The sequence below is a fragment of the Ahaetulla prasina genome, chromosome 8 (assembly GCF_028640845.1).
Source record: "Ahaetulla prasina isolate Xishuangbanna chromosome 8, ASM2864084v1, whole genome shotgun sequence".
Classification (NCBI taxonomy): Eukaryota; Metazoa; Chordata; class Lepidosauria; order Squamata; family Colubridae; genus Ahaetulla; species Ahaetulla prasina.
In genome coordinates, this window is record NC_080546.1 from 30,634,414 (window position 1) to 30,653,915 (window position 19,502).

The 19,502-nt window shown below is 38.5% G+C and overlaps 2 protein-coding genes across 3 annotated transcripts in view; one reads left to right on the forward strand and one right to left on the reverse strand.

Annotated features, from left to right (window-relative positions):
* On the reverse strand, positions 1–1,951 carry TIFA (TRAF interacting protein with forkhead associated domain). 2 transcript variants are annotated; one of them, XM_058193187.1, is made up of 2 exons: positions 1,730–1,951; positions 1–588 (listed from the first exon to the last, which is right to left on the reverse strand). In XM_058193187.1, the coding sequence occupies exon 2, from the start codon at positions 564–566 to the stop codon at positions 27–29; it is 540 nt and encodes a 179-aa protein (XP_058049170.1). In that variant the 5' UTR covers positions 567–588; positions 1,730–1,951; the 3' UTR covers positions 1–26. The 2 variants fall into 2 exon arrangements, with proteins under 2 accessions (XP_058049170.1, XP_058049171.1); XM_058193188.1 differs by lacking the exon at positions 1,730–1,951 and adding an exon at positions 1,059–1,122.
* The window catches only part of ALPK1 (alpha kinase 1), a 70,036-nt gene continuing 51,660 nt past the window's right edge, over positions 1,127–19,502 (forward strand). Inside the window, exons 1-3 of the mRNA XM_058193190.1 lie at positions 1,127–1,493; positions 14,833–14,904; positions 16,648–16,713. Coding sequence (XP_058049173.1) covers positions 16,711–16,713 — 3 coding nt within the window. The 5' untranslated portion in view covers positions 1,127–1,493; positions 14,833–14,904; positions 16,648–16,710. The remainder of the gene's footprint in view (positions 1,494–14,832; positions 14,905–16,647; positions 16,714–19,502) is intronic.

Here is a 19,502-nt window from a genome sequence, read left to right on the forward strand (position 1 = left end):
TTGTTTTTTTCATGGAATTTTCCAATTTATTCATTCTCATCCATCTCTGTTGGAAATTGGGTATATGAACTGCTACTTTCACATACTGGTTTTTTTAAAAATAGTTTTTTTTCTTGTAACAGTGACGTTCTGGCCAATTCAAAGCAGATGTTAAAGTAGTCTTCACATTGTCCTTCTTGTTTTTGCAATTGCATCTGGTATTCTCCAAAGCAAACCGTACATTTATCTGGAAGATTGACTTTATTTAGATAGGCCAGTTCAACATCGTCCACAGATAACTTTCCCTTTTTGCTCAGATTCTTAATCTCAAAACCAAACTCTGAGCTGTTGAAGTGCCTGAAAAACTGAAGGCAAAACTGAACACGTGAAACCCTTGGATCTACAAAATAAAAACGACAGATGTTTGAATCTCTTCCAAATTTCACTATGTCATCTGCTCTCAGCTGTTGCTGGCGACAGAAACTTAAAGCATGGAAGACTGGTTTTTCTTCTTGTTTTGGATGATAAATAGTGATTTGCAAACAAGTTACAGTCTCTTCAGTATCTTCCGTTTCAAAATCAGACATGGCAATACTATTTCAGAAAATCCTAAAAGAACAAACTATGGATTAAAATCATTTTAAAAGCAAATTACTTGACATTTACTAGATCTTGGTTCATGAAGAACAACAAAAAATCTCCCATCAAAAATAGAAGCAAACTGGCTGCAACAAAATCATTTTTGATGGGGATCATAAATATTTGACAAGGATGGAGGCTACAAGGTTTGATCCCAGCAAACTTAAAATATGAAAAAAAATCAGATTAATTTTAATTCGGGTTTTTTAAACATAGGAAATATTGATTTAACTAATTGTTCAAATACTGCCATTTATGGAGAGATCCATTATAGCTTTTAACTTAAGTCCCCTATCCATCATCAGTACTATAAAGTCATGAGGCAGCACATAAAGGTAAAAACATATAGGCAGCACAAAAACTATTGAAGATATAAGTTTAGCTTAAAAGCAAAAACCATCTTTCGTTTGAGGCTTAGACCAAGCATCCTCATCCCTTACCCGGGGATATACAGGGGGCCTGGGGCATCTACTTGCATTGCTTCTCCTCCAAAAGTGGTGGTGGTGGGGAGCTGCTGTAGCGTAGAGCTTTTTGGTCTTTTTTGTAGTGCAGAATATTATTTTCAGCCAGGCCTCCTTGCAAAATTTCTCACTTCGCTCAGCTCCGCGTTCCCAGATGGCGGAGTCTTCCCCGCCCGCATGTCTTAACCCTGCTTGCGTTTGCACGCAGAATGGAGGCCCTTCCCTACGAAAGGCTTGCACTTTCGCTTCTATTTCCGGCGGGGTAAGTGGAAGTATGACTCCACGGGAACATCCCACAAGAGAAATCAAGGCAGACGTTCAAACCTGAAATTAAGCGGGGCTAAACATTTCTTGGCCGATCTCCCACTCCACCCGGGTCTCGTCTGAACTTTGCCAAGGAGCAAAAAAGCCCAGGTGAGCAGTCCGCCTTACTTCAGTCCATTGCTTCTCCCCTTCATTTTCTGCAACGTTGTTGGCTTTTGAGTTTTCCCTGAGTATATTCGCGTCAAAAGGCGTCGTCTGAAGGGGAGGGAAAGCTCTCCTGAACTCTTATGTATTAGAAATTTAAATGATCAAAGCCTATATTAACAGATCAATCGGTGGTTCAGCTTCAAAATAAGATTTCTTTTTGCCTTCCTCCTGGGACTCACCTTTTCAAAGAGATCTCAGCAGCAGCAGCTGTGAGAGCGTGAGAAAACGGGTCCACCAGTCTCGCGGCAGGAACCGGGTGGCGAAAGGATGCCGCGCTGCAACTGCAATTGCAGAAAAATATCCCCTACTGTACTTTCCTTTTCCCGCCCAGCGAAAGGGGAGGGGGTAACGTTAGGAAGGGGATGAGTCTCAATACTGGTGCATAACCAGAGTTCCTCCTTTCCTTCGACCGCGAAGATAGGAGGGTGGGTGGGGCATGCGAGCTGGTAAACAAGACTATAAAATGTCGATAAAGACTCACTTATAATGTGGTATAACAGAACATCCCTCCTTATCAGCGATACCGAGAAGATTGGAAGTCTCTCTCTCTCTCTTCCCCCCCCCCTCTCTCTCTCACACACACACACACCATTTGTGATTTTGATGGTCTTGCATAGACATTTTCTTTTTCTTTCTTACTCTGGAGATGTCATTGTTTTACACCCAAACAATATTAAAAAAGATACTTTAATATCTGAATTCAAGCAGATAATATGTATTTCATGAATGAATTTTTCACTGAGGCTACATTTGAGCATCTCTTTTCTGAATAGGATCCAATTCAGGGGTGAAACGCTCCTGGTTCGGACCGGATCGCTTGATCCGGTAGCGACGGTAGAAGGTGGTTTGGAGAACTGGTAGCAAAAATCCCTGTCCCCACCACCATGCCCAGCTGAGCCGGGGGATCATCAGAGGTTTTCTTTTTTTTACATTTAAAAGCATTTTTCTTTCCCAAAAAATGGTTTTAAAAGTAAAAAAAAAAAGTTGGCCCCGCCCACCCAGTCACATTACCCCACCCACCAAGCCACCACCACAGAACTGGTAGTAACAAATTTTACATTTCACCCCTGATCCAATTCCAATGGGCACAATTAAAAAACTATGTGATACCTCTGAAACATTTGAAATGTCCTAGTTCCTTTTTTAAATCAAAATTTAGCTGTATTTCAGCATCCAGAAATGCCATACTTAGTAGATGTTAGGTTTGAAATATAATGTTGACCCCCCCCTATTCTGATTTCCATTTTGAAGTTAATTCCAGTTTGAAAATTTCTATTGGAACTCATGGGATTGGTAGGGTATTAGGTGTTTTCCTACTTTAACTCACCTTATTTCAAGTTTTAAACTTCTCTGCAAGAGAAATTTGGATTGTCTAATACTGTGGAATGACAGCATATTGCGTTTTTTTTTTAATTTCACAATTTTGTCCAAACATATTAGCAGCATCTAGAGCTCCTAAATTACTGTGAATACTGAAAAGTGCTTTGGACAATTTCAAATCTATAACTTTTAATAGCAATTAATGAGCATTGCTAAAGTTGATAATAGCAGTTCCCAAATATTTTGTGATAAGGAGGTGGAAATTCATGCTGAAAAAAAATAGTGAAGACTTAAAGCAGGCCTGTCAAATTGGCAGCCTGCGGGCTGGATGGGTCACACCCAGGCCATGCCCACCTCGGCTCCGCAAAGGCAGAAAATGTCGCGATCCAGCCTGTGACCCGATCGAGTTCGACACCCATGATTTAAAGAATATTAAGCATATTTTTACTGTCTCAAGATAAGATTAATTCAACAAAATTTCACGTGTACAGGTAGTCCTTGACTTACGAACACAATGGGCTGGGAAGTGGCTCAACAGGCTAATGCAGTGGCTCAACAGGCTAATGCAGGGCTGGGAAGTGGCTCAACAGGCTAACGCAGCCTGTTATTAACACACAGCTGCCTGCAATTACAATTACTGCAGGCTCGAGTCCCACCAGGCCCAAGGTTGACTCAGCCTTCCATCCTTTATAAGGTAGGTAAAATGAGGACCCAGATTGTTGGGGGGACAATAAGTTGACTTTGTATATAAATATACAAATAGAATGAGACTATTGCCTTACACAATATAAGCCTCCCTGAGTCTTCGGAGAAGGGCGGGATATAAATTCAAATTTAAAAAAAATTGGAACCCCGAATTTCTGTTGCTAAGCAGGAAAGTTGTTAAGTGAGTTATGCCCCATTTTATGACTTTTCGTGCCACAATTAATCCCTGCAGTTGTTAAACGAATCTATCAGTTGCTCAGTGAATCTGCCATTGACTTTGCTTGACAGAAACCAGCTCGGAAAGTTACAGATGGTGAACACATGACTCCGGGACCCGGACACTGCAACTGTCATAAATACATGCTGGTTGCCCAGAGCCCAAAGTTTGATCACATGACCATGGGGATGCTGCAAAATAAAAAAATCAGTCATGTCACTTTTTTCAGTGCCACTGTAACTTCAAATGGTGACTAAACAAATGGTTGTAACTCGAAGCTGACCCCAAACCACTTCTTCATTCATTTTACCTGGTGTGAAGAACTAATGATTCCCACTAGCTAGTTGTTGTTGTTAGTTGTGAAGTCATGTCTGACCCATCGCGACCCCTTGGACAACGTTCCTCCAGGCCTTCCTGATACACAAAGTTACAACATCACTCATTGGTTATCTACCTCTTTCTGAGCATGCTGATTATGCACATTTTCACATGTTCTCCAGAAGCTTCTTAGTATGTTTAGAATGATCTCTAAATTTCTCATTTAAATAATTAGGGGGTTGAGATTTTAGTATGCTAATGATGAACTTTTATTCACCTTTGGACCTGGGCCAGGATCTTATGCCCATAGCTGTAAGCCAAATGCCACATTACCTTTTAATAGCTGGTTCTCTTGCAGATTTCTTAGGATTCTTTTCAAATCACATCTTTCCATCAAACTAAAGCCTCCTGAACCTGGTCTCTGCCTTCAGCAGTTTCTACAAGCATCAAAACTGATTCTTATCTGTGATTTAGCTTCTGCTGGCAAGTTTTCGTTTATCTGAAGGAAACTATTGCAGTACTGAATCTGCAAAAAACTTCTATTTAAATAATAATGAAAATAACAACAACAATAATAATAATACAGATTTATGACCACAATTGAGCCCAAAAATTTAGGTTACTAAGTGAGACATTTGTTAAGTGAATTTTCCCCATTTTACGACCTTTCTTGCTATAGTTGTTAAGTGAATCACTGTAGTAGTTAAGTTAGTACCACAGTTGTTAAGTGAATCTGGCTACCCCAGTGTTGGCGAACCTTTTCAGCACCGAGTGCTGAAACGGAAGTGCGCATGCGCGCAGGGGAGCACCAAAAACTGGAAGAGCAAGTTCCCTGGCGCACTTCCGGTTTCTGGCGTACGCATGTGTGCTGGTCACGTGGTCTTCCGGTTTCTGGTAGGCATGCATGAAGACCAGCTGGCCAGCATGCATGTGCGCACCGGAACCCGGAAGAGCAACGAGTGATGGCTGGTGTGCCTGAAGAGATGGCTCTGCGTGCCACTTCTGGCACGTATGTCATAGGTCCACCATTACTGGGCTACCCCATTGACTTGGTTTGTCAGAAGTTGGCTTGTTGCAAATGGGAATCACATGACCCAGGACCCTGCAACCATCATGCATGAGAATTTTGATCACATAACTATGAGAATGCTGCAGTGGTCGTAAGTGTGAAAAATGATCATAAGTCACTTTTTTCAGTGCTGTTGTAACTGAATGGTCACTAAACAAACTGCTATAAGTCAAGAACTACCTGTAATTAACTTTATGAAGCAACCGTAAAGCATAATTTCATCTGAGACTCTTTTATAAGCTACTTTTAAAGTTCCTGGCCTTTACTAACCGGGGCCCCCTGAACCAAGGTTAAAATACGAGGCCTTCGTGTACATGATAACTCAGAAATATATCAAGAGTTAACTGCCAGGTTCATCATGTTCAAAGAATAAACTTTTTATTTATTAATCACATTTTATAGCTATTTATAACTTTCAAATTTCGGGGTGCCTTCAAGTCAGTCTTGACTCCTGAAGCTAACTGGACGTGTCCCTGCAGCTTTCTGGCAAGATTTCAGACATTCCATTGCCCTACTTCTAGGACTAAGAGAGAGTGAGTGGCTTAAAGACTTTCTGCCTAAGTGGGATTAGAATACATAGTTTCCAGTCTAGTATCTTAACCATTATACCAAACTGGCTTTCAAAGATGGGTTAGAAAAGACATTGATGCAAATACTGTGGATTTGTCCCACTATCATCCCACTGTAGTTCATTGTTAATATGGTTTTGTGAAAAGTAATATGGTAAATTCACACAATTGCGATATACTTCATAACATTTGTGTGGTGACATCATGAACCATGTGGTATCATCCAGTCATAACCATGGGGAACTAACTGTTCATAAAATATTTCTTAAACAGGAAAGTACATAGTGTTGACCTAAAGTTGGTCAATTTAACTGATAAGCAACAATATCAATATTTCTCTGTCATTGAAAGTCAGCTTTGTGCTTCTTCTGCATGTTATTGCTAACTTAAAAGTATTTATGTTTATCACCAAGTGACACCAGACACTTTTGCTTGTAAAACACAGATTATGTCTACCATATTGTAAAAACAAGCCATTTCTTTTCTTTAATCATAATTAAATAATCATAGCACTATTAGATTTAGGCTTCAAAACTCTTTTGACCAACTAGAAACAACAAAGCAATAAAGAAAATTCTAACTTTTTGCTATCAATTTCCAGTAACAATATTTTGTACAAACCATGTCTGTGTAATTGTAGAAATCACCCTATCTTGATGAAAAATGAGGCATCATTTTCTAGTCTGACTTTAGGCATGAAAGCCAGCTGGGAGATTTTGAACCAATCATTCTCACAGCCCAACTCATTATCCAAAGTTGTTGTGGGGAAAATAGGAGGAGGAAGGAATATTAGATAGGTTTGCCACCTTGAGTTATTTATGATGGAATATATATAAATTAAAAAAATTGGGGGGAAAAGTACTTTGGATAGCAGTAGTTCTTAATGCTAAATAGTAGCAGTAGTTCTTAATGCTAAATGATGAGCTTGTAGCATTAAAAATTAGAATAGCATCAAGCAAATGATGTTTAATGAGTAGGGAGAAAATACCAACAATCAGTTTTGTTTATCTGATGCCTGGCATATTATTTGTTGAAAATCAGGAATTGTGGTCTAAAAAAAAATCTTAACAAATAAAAATTACAACTGTGTTATTTAGCCTTTAGTATAATTTCTTTTAAAATTTGTATGTAGTGAGAAGTATGGATTTCATACTGAATTCTAGTTAATATGTCTTCCTAGCTATGTGGAAGAACATCTAAATGTTGACTCGGGTTTGTTTATTTTGATGTATGTATGTTAAATTATGGTTTAATATTCTGTGTGAATCTTCCTATGAAGTACCTATTTTTTAAAAAAAAATATGGTGGAAATATCTCAGGGAATTTCCTAGATCAATGTTAGGTATCTCTCGGGAACTGCCAACTATATGATTTTTGATAGATGATAGTAGGCTGTAACTTCTGTAGAACAGAGAAGGTTTCCTTCACTAGATAATCCAAAATATATAATTGCATTTTGATGGGATTATTTCATTCACATATAATTATCTTCCCTTTCAGTCATTTCAACTATTCCATTCATATGGGCATCCAGAGGAAAGCACTTTTCATCAACTTCGTGTTGTGTGACATTGAGATGTTAACTCTTATGTTACACATTTAGAATAGAATAGAATAGAATAGAATAGAATAGAATTTTTATTGGCCAAGTGTGATTGGACACACATATTTCAATACAAAGAAGTAGCAGAGTTTGTATCTTGCATCATGAAGTCATAATGTGTGTTTCATGGTTAAGAACAGATACGTATTCACATTTATCTCATTTCTTATGGTGATCAGTGCTTCCTTCAGATTTAATAGATTCACATTGACGAGCCACCATGTTGCTTGCATGCAGAGGGCTTAGCATGTTATATAAAATTATGATCAATTTGCAAATTTAGCTAAGTTTCTTTTCTGACAAACAGTGGTTTAATTCACTTTGGACCCAGCCTTGTCAAAGTTAAATCCACAAATGAATTATAGATGTTATTGTTATTATTCATTACTCATGTTTAATATATGCTGTTACATACTGTTTCTGGTTAAGCACATTTAGAACAGGGTTGTTGGTTTTTTTGAAGAAAACATTCTAGCATTCTAAATAGAGTAGCTGCAAGATTGATTTTCCATTTCCAATTTGGAAAAGTGTTGTATTAGCCAAACAACACCTTATTAGTCTATGTCTAACAAGGACTTGATGTCACTTGGCACTGACATCTCTGGAAAACCCCTTTTGAGCAATGTTTTAGAGCAATGTCCAAACTGTGAATTTCCTGCAAATCTCTCTACTAGCTTTCTCTTCCTCAATGTCTTCAATTTACAAGAAACATAGGCTTTTCAAATAAGAATGAAACAACTTCCTTCTGAATAATATTGACAATATCCTTATTGCTATCAGTGAAGTTGTATTCTTCAAGGACTTATTGATTTATTCCTTAAAGAAGGTTGGTTTATTCTCTCTCTCTCTCTCTCTCTCTCTCTGTGTCTCTCCCTCCCTCCCTCCCTCTCCCTCTCTTAAGCAAACATGCAGAAATTATTTAGAGATGACTACTGATAATTACAAGTGTGTGCTTAAAAGAGAGTAGGAAAATATGAATCTAATTTAGTGTTGGTGCAGTAGTCAACCCTTTTCACCTTAAATAGGTTGTATGTTATGTGTTTTGTATTGGAGATGGATGCAAAAGTGGACAGTTTTGGATAAATTCTACCTTATATATCCACGCAGAGATTTATTTTGGGAAAATGATGGAACCTGTGTTCAGTCTGCTAATAAATTGCAGTCTCTGGCATCTTTTATATCCTTTATGTTGTTCTTTGGGCTTACCATTTGCCCAAAGAAATGTTAGTAAGTTTCATAAAATAATCATGCTCATGATCTACCATTGTTTCTTGTTTCATATGATGGAGCTGGCATGGGGTGATTGGTACCCTGTTTCCCCCAAAGTAAGACATTCCCTGATAATAAGTCCAGTCAGGCTTTTGAGCGCATGGCAGTAAGGCCAAGCGCTTATTTCAGGGTTCAAAAAAAAAATAAGACAGGATCTTATTTTAGGGAAAACAGGGTAGGTGAATGTGAGCTTCATTGGGACCTCAACATTATTCAAACAGTCTGTTGTTTATTGTTTAAAATGGTCTTTTTAGTGTATTGTGTTTTTATTCTGTTTGCTGCCCAGAGTTCCTTCTGGAAGATGGACAACTATATAAACTTGTTTCTTATAAACAAAATATTATTGGGAAAAATATGGCTGGTTTTGTAAATATATATGGTGGTCAATTTAGAAACCCATCCTTCATCTATATGGAAAATACCAAGCAGAAACTATGGTAATACAGGTAAGTCCTCACTTAGCAACCGCAATTGGGACCAGAAAATCTGTTGTGCGTAGTCATAAAGTGAATAGTCACATGATTGTGCTGGACTTACAACATCAGTTCCATTGTCATTATTAAGCATTGTTAAGCAAGCTGTCTTATAACCTCATCTTGTGGCCTCCTGCCATTTTCCCCATTGACTTTGCTTATCATAAATCAGAAAATTGCAAATGGCAATAACATGATAGGAAAGACTTATTGGCATTACAGGTAGTCCTCAATTTAATTACCATAGTTGGAACTGTAATTTCCATGGTAAGTCATTGTGGTCTAAATCGGGGCATCACCTAGCCAACTAATCATCACCTGTTCTGATTTTACAACTGTTTTTACAAAGGTTGTAAGTCAAACCACTGTGGTTGTAAGTCGTAATTGTGAATCCAGCTTGATCAAGGATAGACATGATGCCTAGATCCTTGGAAATGTGTGCTGGTTGTAAAACACCTAAATGGTGATCATAGAACCATGGGGACATTGCAACAGCCATGAGTTCAAGGACCAGTCATAAACCTACTTTTTCAGCATTCTGTAACTTCAAACAGTCAAGCTGAAGAATGCTGTGAGTAAGTGACAATTACCTGCAATAAACTACTTTCAATTACGCTGGCAATTGAAAACAATTTCGGTCTCTAAGCAATGCAGTCATAAAATATAACATCACGTGACTGCACCATTTAGCAACAGCAATTCCAGCAGTTCCCGTTACTAAGCAAGCAATGAACTCATGAGACCTTGATGTGGGAAAAGGAGAGAATCCAGAAAGGCTTGCTTGTGCTGCTGAAACTGTGTTCCATGCAAGCAGGCTGGTGGGCAGATTCTTAGGGGCAGGTGACTGTCACAAATAAGTATGTGGAGTATGACCAAGCAGATAGTTGTCACAGGTGGGGACTAAGTAGTACAGGCAGATGGGCACTAGAGAGTATGAGATCCCCATGTTCCTGGGAGCTCCTTGGGTGGAAGAGTGGGAGCAAATTGCAGGAGTGACTTGCAACCTCACGCAGCTACCTCCATTGACTTTGCTGGTGGAAAAGCAGAGGGAAGGTTGCAAAAGGCAATCATATGATCACAGGACACTTTGCAAACCGATTGCCAAGCACCCAAAGTGGTAACCACCAATCAAGCACCTGAATCACCAATCAGGTGCCTTTGATTAAGCTGAGTTCGTGCTTATGACCATACGACTTGACTTACCAACACAGTGACTTGACTTATGACCATCATGAAAAAGGTCATAGAATAGAAACCAATAAGGTGTTAAATTTATATTTACTGACAAAGAAATAAAGGGAGACTAGTATAGATCTATTTCAAGCTATTTAGTTCTCATCAGCTAGCCATACCCTTCTGGGATTCAAACAGCTGGCTGATGAGAATTAGCTTGAAATAGATCTATACTAGTCTCCCTTTATTTCTTTGTTGGTAAATATAAATGTAACACAAAAATAGTTTGTCGCAAAAACGACTGCCTGCGAAGGATCCTGGATTGAGGCTGAAAGGCGAAAGCAGAAGCAGTATGCTCCGTCCCATATTTGGGTAGACCAGGTTGCCCTGATAAAAAACACTCAATAAGGTGATGGTTTGACTTACAACTGTAGTGACATGTCAGAAATTCTAGTCCCAATTATGGTTGCAATTCAAGGTCCAACTGTACTGTCAATGAATCGCTCCCATTCTATAGTGCATAATATAGAAATAATGCATATTCCAGAAAAGGCCAATATGATAAACTAGTGAACATGCTCTCTAGATGAAGATCAGCAAATAAAACTCTAGTTTCCTTGTTTGAATCAATCAGCAAGGCATAGCTTGCTTTGAAGTAGAAAAAATAGGTCAAGCCTATAGAGTTGCATGGGAAAACCCCAATGGTTTCATCTAATAGATATTTCTGGAAAAAACGTGGAACAAATTTTCAGTAAAGAAATGTTTTTAAGAAAATGGAGCAATTGAGCTGATTAATCTGTAGATCCTCTTTACCACAAATTATTCTAAATATATGATGTAACTAAAATTCAACACTCTCAAAGTGCTTCAATTTCACTGGAAGATTGAAGTACAAACTTAAATCTACTCTGCTCTTATTAATAGGCTTTCAAATTTTGTAATAAACTTTAAAATTGCCTATACAATTTCCACAAAGAAATTGGAAAAACGTTTATGAGCTCCTGTTAAAGAGCAAAGTGGCAGTCAAATAAAAAAAGAAAAAATAGAGAAGAAATTAGGAAAATATTAATAGAGTAAGTGTAAAAGTTGTAGAAAAAAAATCACTTACTCATACTTTATTTTCTCAAATGAAAAAACATATATCTCAATTATACATTTATCTAAGAAATTGCACTATCCAGTTACTACAAAGATTTCCTGCTATTCTATATTGTAAGAGGATAGATAACTATATTAATAGTGATAGCACTTAGACTTACATACCGCTTCATAGTGCTTTTACAGCCCTCTCTAAGCAGTTTACAGAATCAGCATATTGACTCCAACAATCTGGGTCCTCATTTTACCCACCTCAGAAGGATGGAAGGCTGAGTCAACCCTGAGCCAGTGAGAATAAAATTGCTGAATTGCAATCAGCTGGCAGTCAGAGGAAGTAATATATGTGAAGACAAAAAAATAGGATTCTAGAACCCTCTTTTCTGAGTATGGTATTTATTCCTTTTAATAAATATTGCTAGTTGAGAAATGTGATACCAGATTCCTTCTGATTTTTTGCAGCCACTCTACTGTATACAGGTAGTCCTTGACCTACAACTACAATTGAGCCCAAAATTTCTAGTGAGACATTTGTTAAGTGAGTTTTGCCCTATTTCATGACCTTTCTTGCCACAGTTATTAAGTGAATCACTGCAGTTGTCAAGTTGGTAACAAGGTTGTTAAATGAATCTGGTTTCCCCATTGACTTTGCTTGTCAGAAGGTTACAAAAAGTAATGACACGATGTGATCTCAGCGAATCCGTCATAAATATGAGTCAGTTGCCAAGCGTCTGAATTGTGATCATGTGACTATGCAATAGTCGTGTGAAAAACATTCATAAGTCACTTTTTTCAGTGCTATTGTAACTTCAAACGGTCACTAAATGAACTGTTGTAAGTCAAGGATTACCTGTGGTTTAGAGAAAACTGTTGCATTTTCTTCCTTATCCCTAGAGGGCAGTGTTGTATCAGACATATTTTATTAGTTCATAATGTTCATTAATGTTTGGTTTGTTTACTTCTGAAAAATTGGTTTTTCAGCAGAAACTGATCCTATCAGAATGTCTGTACATGATTCCTTTTACACACCAATCTTTTCACTGAATTTGACATTACTTCTACTTGTGTGCATTTTCTTTGAGAAGTTCAGGGTTAAAGTTCAGGCGCAGAGGCAAAACTGCAGAAGCATCACAAACTTTCTCTTCCTAATTCTCTGGCAACCCCAAGAGTAATCTTGTGACTGTCACAGTTTTCAAAAGTAGGAAATAACTGGAATTGAGGAGTCATAGATAAAAGTCCAAGGTAAGATTAATAAGTGAAATATTGTATAAGCAACCACATAGAAGCCAAACAAAGAACTAGGAAATTAGCAAGCACTGATGCCGAGACTAAATTCCAATTTCATGTGAGGACAGTCTTACAAAAACCTAATACATGTAGTCATTGACTTACAATCATTCACTTAGTCACTGTTCTGTTCAAAATTAGAACAGCACTGAAAAAAGAGTATATTATTGCTTTACTAGTTGTCCACTAACAATGGCCCTGATGGTCCCATAGCAGAGTGCAACTACAGAGAAAGTCTTTAGCCCAGACTTGGGCATTTTGTGGACCAAAGGCCATATTTGCCACTTTGACTGTCCCTGTCCAGCCTGTAGCAGCAAGAGGGGATGGGGTGGTAGAGGAGCAGTGGCCCTTCACAGCAGTCATGTTTGTCTGTGGCCTCCTTCCTTTGTCGTGGAAAATTAATTGCCCATCCCTGCATTATCCAGTTGCTGGCAGTTTAAATTCTGAAGTTAGTGATACCTAGAGAAAGTAATTTGGAAGACAACATTTAAGCTACTTCAGAACTACTTAAAAAGAATATTATAAACATTACTGAGATATTGTCTGCAAAAACACTTCGCATCTACTAAACTAATTTGATTGTACAAATTGTAATTTGTAAAAACCTAGTGGCGATTTGCTCAGGAGGAGAACAGGAAGAAGAGAAAGATCAGTCCTGGAAGACAGGTTTCATATGTAAAATGTCCTACATTCAATTCATTGCATTGTCAGACTCTAGAGCAGGGATTTCCAACCTTGGCAACTTTAAGCCTGGCAGACTTCAACTCCCACAATTCCCCCAGCCAGCTTTGCTGGGGAATTCTGGGAGTTGGAGTCTGCTTAAAGTTGCCAAGTTTGGAGAACCTTGCTCTAGAGAGCTAGTGCTCAACTCATATAGTAAGAGTATTACATAATTCCATCAGCCATAGTCAGCACAGCCAAGGATTATGAGAGTTACATTCTAAAATATGTAGAGGTCACCAAGTGTCTACCGCTATGGTAATCAATACTCAACACAATAGATAAAAGGTTGTGCTCTATAAATGCCAGCACCACGTATAGAAATAAGGTACAATGTCATCTGAGGTAAGAAAACCATCATTTTGAATTCCAAAGGTGCTTTTATTATGATTTTAAAATGTACTGCATTTTGACAGCCATTATTCAAGTTCTATAAATAATGTGCATTCAATATGAAATTGCCACTTACAATTATATCCCAAGTGGTATCACTAATTGAATTAATATATGGCAAATCAGTGCACTGATGTCTGAAGAAAATCAATCTGTTGGAGGTAGACAGTGCTGTGGTTATTTATGGCCCATCTCGTAATATAGATATTAGACATGGCAAATAGACAGTAACTTCCATGCAGAAAGGGAGAGCACACACACAAATCTCAAAATCAGCAGGGCATTATCTGACTATGACAAAGAGTACAGAGATAAAGAAAGAAATATATTTGTGTTTTCTTCTTAACAACAACACATTTTCTGAGATGCAATAGTTTCTCCAGACATTAAGTAAAAAAAAAAAAATTACTTGTATTTTTATTTTGTTTTACTTTATTCAATTAGAATAACAGGGACACATCTCTTAGGGTGAATTGATTCATCATGAAAAGCATCTTTCTTTGAAAATTCTTATGAAATTTTAATTTGTGGTTAGGATTACTACATTTGAACCACATATTCTAAACCAGTAGATGGTAGCAAAAATTTAAAGTTTTCTGTCTCTCTTTGCTGTCACCCAGCGGAGCTCTGAATATTTACTACTCAAATCTAGTTTAAATTTAGATTTTTCGTGAATGCGATAAGCTGATATACAATCCCCACCTGGAGTGACAACTGGAATTGTATCCTAAAATCTAAAAGAGACCAGGGTTTTTTTGGGGGGGGGAATTCATTTTGGAAAATTACCAGGAGCAAGCACCATTGAATAACCAGAATTGTCTTCTGAATAAACACAGTAGAATACGCTGTGTCAAAATAATCCAGAGTGCCACAGGCTAAAGTCCCATTTCAAATGTTCTCAGTCATAAATTCAAGAAATCGTCTTTCATGTTTTCTTCAATATGGAGTACATATTGGTTGCTAATCCCTAGATGTCCATATATTTCAAAGAAGTTATATATAAGTGATTATTTCCATATTGTTTCTTCTGGAATCAGTTGACATACAGTTGCTTTATCGTCTTTCCTTCAGAGGACTATACTTAGGCTGCTACCTGGCTTTTGGAGACCTTATATACTGTCCCTGGGATCTTCTAAGTCCAAAGTGAGTACTCTATCACAGAATTACATCCTGTCTGTTGTTCTGCTGCAAAGGGGAAATATCATGAATAATGTACAGTAGTCACTTTAGGAAGACTAAACATGATAAACCGTATTTTTCGGACTATAAGACACACTTTCCCGAAAGGGGGCAAAAATGCCTGTGTGTCTTATAGACCAAATATTGCCAAAGCCCTGCCTACCTGCCAGCCATTTTTTGGCGTCCAGAGTTCGCATGCCCTGTTTTCGGGCCTTTTTCAGGCCTTTTTTTTTTGGCCCATTTTTAAGGCTTTTTCCGACCTGTTTTGAGGCTTTTTTCGGCCCATTTTTGAGGCTTTTTTTGGTCCATTTTTGCAGCTTTTTAAGCCCGTTTTTTCTGGAAAAAAACAGGCCAAAAAAGCCTCAAAAATGGGCCAAAAAGGCACAAAAACAGCCCCCCAAAAACTCAAAAACAGGCCAAAAAAAACCTAAAAAATGGGCCAAAAAAGCCCCAGAAACAAACTAAAAAAGGGCCAAAAAAAGGTAGGCCAAAAACTTTTTTGTTGTTGTTTTCCTCTCCTAAATTTAGGTGTGTCTTATAGTCCGAAAAATACATAAATTGATGCATATGTGTAGATGCATGTTTTTGATATAATAAGGAAATTATTTTTCTGAGGCGAAGGGCAAGCATACCTCTTTGCAAAAACATAAGAATACAGATGCAAGCTCAAAAAGATTTTAAAGACTACAATATAATTTCAATGTATCCTGTTCACAGACCCATGTCTATATAAAGAGAACAATAACTTGTTTCAGGATCCAATCTGTGTCGGTCACCAGGACCAGCGGTTTTGTCTTCCAAACTTTTTGATTCGTACTGGAGCCCATCGTCAGGGAATTTCTCTCTAGCAGAGTGTGTGCTTTGCACTGTTCTGTGTGTGGCTTTTTAGATGTTGATATTTAGATGTGGCGCCCGTGTAACACCACTCCTGCGCAGACTGCACTGGCTGCCTGTGGCCTTTCGGGTGCACTTTAAGGTGCTGGTCACTACCTTTAAAGCGCTCCATGGCTTAGGGCCTGGGTACTTACGGGACCGCCTGCTGTTACCACATGCCTCCCACCGACCCGTACGCTCACACAGAGAGGGACTCCTTAGGGTGCCGTCCACCAAGCAATGTCGGCTGGCGGCGCCCAGGGGAAGAGCCTTCTCTGTGGGGGCTCCTACTCTCTGGAACGAACTTCCCCCTGGCTTGCGCCAATTGCCTGACCTTCGGACCTTTCATGAGCTGAAGACGTATTTATTTACTTGCGCGGGGTTGGCTTAAATTTTAAATTCTAAATTTTAATTTTTTGGATGTATTTTAATGGGATTTAAATTTTTAATATGTTTTAAATTTTTGCCCAATTTTATAATAAGTTTTTTAACTGTTTATTTTAAATTGTATTTGTTACTGTTTTTATTTCTGGCTGTACACCACCCTGAGTCCTTCGGGAGAAGGGCGGTATAAAAATCTAATAAATAATAAATAAATAATAATAATAATAATTGGGGAATTGATGGCTGGCTAAAGTTGTTGGCTGTTATTTGCTTCTGCTGCCAATCCTCACCTCCTAAGTACTTGAAAAGCTGATGGTAAATCAGCACATGTTGACTGATGAGGGTTTCCCCATTTCCCAGGCTTCAGTCACTTCCCTGCCTGTTTTTGTGCCTGCTCAACCAACAAACTTAGTAGTTGCAAAATTAAATGTATGTCCTTGTTCATTGCAGTGTGAGGCTACCAATGAGTTTGGCTCTCCTTGTCTGACCACTCACTTGTGTTCTTGCAATCTGATGGTAAGGTTCCTCCCCATCTGTCCTTGTCACAGGGGCAATCCATGCAAGGGATCCATTCCATTACATTGAAAGTATCTTTCACCTCCGAGAGATCTTTATAATGCATAATTTGTCCTCGTATAGTAGCCTCTGGGCAGTGTGCAATGCCTACCTGCAGAACTTGGAAGCTGCGTTTTACAGCTTCTGAAATATTTTTGAATGTATGGCAGGATGTACCATGTGGTTGATCTTGTACCTTCTTTTCTCCTTTCTCTCACCCCCGTGTTGCACAGACATCTTGTGATGAATGATTGTGGATACCCATTCGGCCTGAATTGTTCACATACTCCATACTATAACTTGTTTAATATTTTCTTTATTTTGTTACACTATTTACTTTATCTGAAACTCTTTGTCATATTCTATAGCAGGGATAGCTAACCTTTTCCAGACCGAGTGCTCAAAACGCGCCCAAAACGTGCCCATCCCCCCAAAATACAGTGCGTTTGTGGCCCCCATGCATGCGCCCTGCCTCCCCATGCATGCATGCATGGCCCCCTGCACGTGTTCTGCCCCACACACATGCACATGGGCCCCCTGCATGGGCCCCGTGCCCACACATGCATGTGCCCTGTGCATGCGTCCCACACACCCCCAGATGCATGCCGCCCCACATGTGCTCCACCTCCCGGGTGCATGCACATGTGGTCCCCTACAAGCCCCTCCCCCCCGCATATGCACAGCAGAGTCCTGAAGACCAGCTGGCTGACAGGAGGCACACATGCATGCACAGCAGAGCTGAACTGGGGTGACGGCTTGTGTACCATCAGAGAGGGCGCTGCATGCCACCTCTGACACGCATGTCACAGGTTTGCCATCATGGTTTTATAGGCTGAAAGTGTAGCATATTATATAGTGGTCTGAATGGTACTTCATATTTTGTCTATGTATGAGAAGATATGTTAGACTTTGTTTCATTTCCCCTATGTATTGAAGAAATTTAAAGTGGTGTTACTTCTAGAGAAATGCTGTAATTGTATCTGTATATCTCTGTTTTCTTTTTTTAATGCAGGGAGTCAACATTTAAAAACCCGCAAGGTTTTAAAACGTTTTGGTGTCACTTATAAAAGTGCATTATATAAACATTTAGTCTCATAAATTTAGGTTGAAATTCTATTATTTATCAAATATAAAAGCATAATTGACAGACTTTAATTTCTTTATATTTGAATCTCAAACATAATAAACATTTTGAAATCTTTAAGTCAAATATTGACTTAAAGAATGCTTTCACAACTCACAATTGTGATCAGGTAGACATATATCAAGAGTCTTTTGTCATATAAAAAATTCTGCAGATTTGTTTTGCAAAAATTGTGATGTTTGTGTCTTGCCACTTTAAAACTAAAGCCCTGTCAATTTTATATATAGATATAAATATTTGACTCCTGCGCAGTGCATCTGAAAACCCATTTGAAATATATAAAAGGGACTAGATCCCTAAAATGCGTAATTGTTTCTTTTCCCCTGACAGACTCAGGTTTTACACATTTGCACATGAAGAAATATTCCACAAACTTCATCAAGCTCTAAAGAAAGGTTTAAAACAGAAAGTTCCTCTTGTTAATTTCAAAAGCGTGAGCTCACATTACTCTCTAGCATTTCAGCCCAATAGCTTAGGGTTTTAGTGGCTGGTTGGCTGGTGAGGATTTTTTTTTTAATTGCAGTTTTGAAGGGTTTGTCTCTGTAGACTTGTGGGCTGATGATACATATTCATGAATGAGAAAGTCTTTCCCGACCCTGTTAACACTGACAAAGACTAAGCTGGTTTCACACAGCAAGTGGATGGGAGTTGTGGGTGACAACAGCTGAATGACAAGATTAGCTGGGAAAAAAAATCCTTGCATCACTTGGCCTTGCCTTCCTAATGATTTTGCCAATTGTTGTTGGGGACAAGGCTGTCATTCACTGATGACTTCTTCTGACCATATTCAGATAATGACAATTTCCTTAACTTCTATTTTATTGGACACCACCAAGCAAGATCAGAACAAAAAGGAATCAGTTTCAGTTGTTCACGGATTGGAATTTGGTCACTTCAAAGGTACCTTTGATCTAGAAATATGTAGTGTACCAAATTCATTATGTCTTTTTAATGGGCTTCTTAAATTTATTGCTCTTAATGCTGATCCTCTCTTCAACATGTAGCATAGTTTTGATATGGCCATATTTAGAGAGGAACAGTCCAAACTTGTACTTTTAAGAACATTACTGATAGAAAACAACAGGTGCTTTTGTTCCTAAATGTGACTCCCTTCAGATTCTGCCTTTGGCCACAGAATCTTCCTGCCTGAATGGAGCTGCATACAGAGGATAGTTATAATGTGGGACTCATGAATAGAATAATTCATAACATAAGAGAAGTGGGTAGGTTTTAAATTTGCCACCCAGGCCTAAATATATCCCAAGCAAGGCCTAGGAACCCAAATGGGCTCGCTAAATAACAGATGGATACATGACCTGGATATGTCAGCATATAAAAACTGTGTCTGCAAAAAGGAAGATCAGAAGTCTTTTGAGGCAGAGAATTCTGTTGGCCTCTGTCTACTGTGCTTCATGGAGGCATCCAAGAAGAAGCAAAAGCCAGAATGAGGAAATAGGAAGGCCCGATGTAAAAGTAAATACATGAGGACGACATATAGATTATTCTTCATGTATTTCATATTTTCTTCATTGTTGTGTTTAAAGATTATGATTTGACAGAAGCTTTTGAAGTGCCTCTAAAGGGACCAAATGCTAGATTTAGAGAG

Excerpts from the sequence above, each read along its gene's own strand:
- TIFA (XM_058193187.1), bottom strand. The coding sequence starts at position 566 with ATGTCTGATTTTGAAACGGAAGATACTGAAGAGACTGTAACTTGTTTG.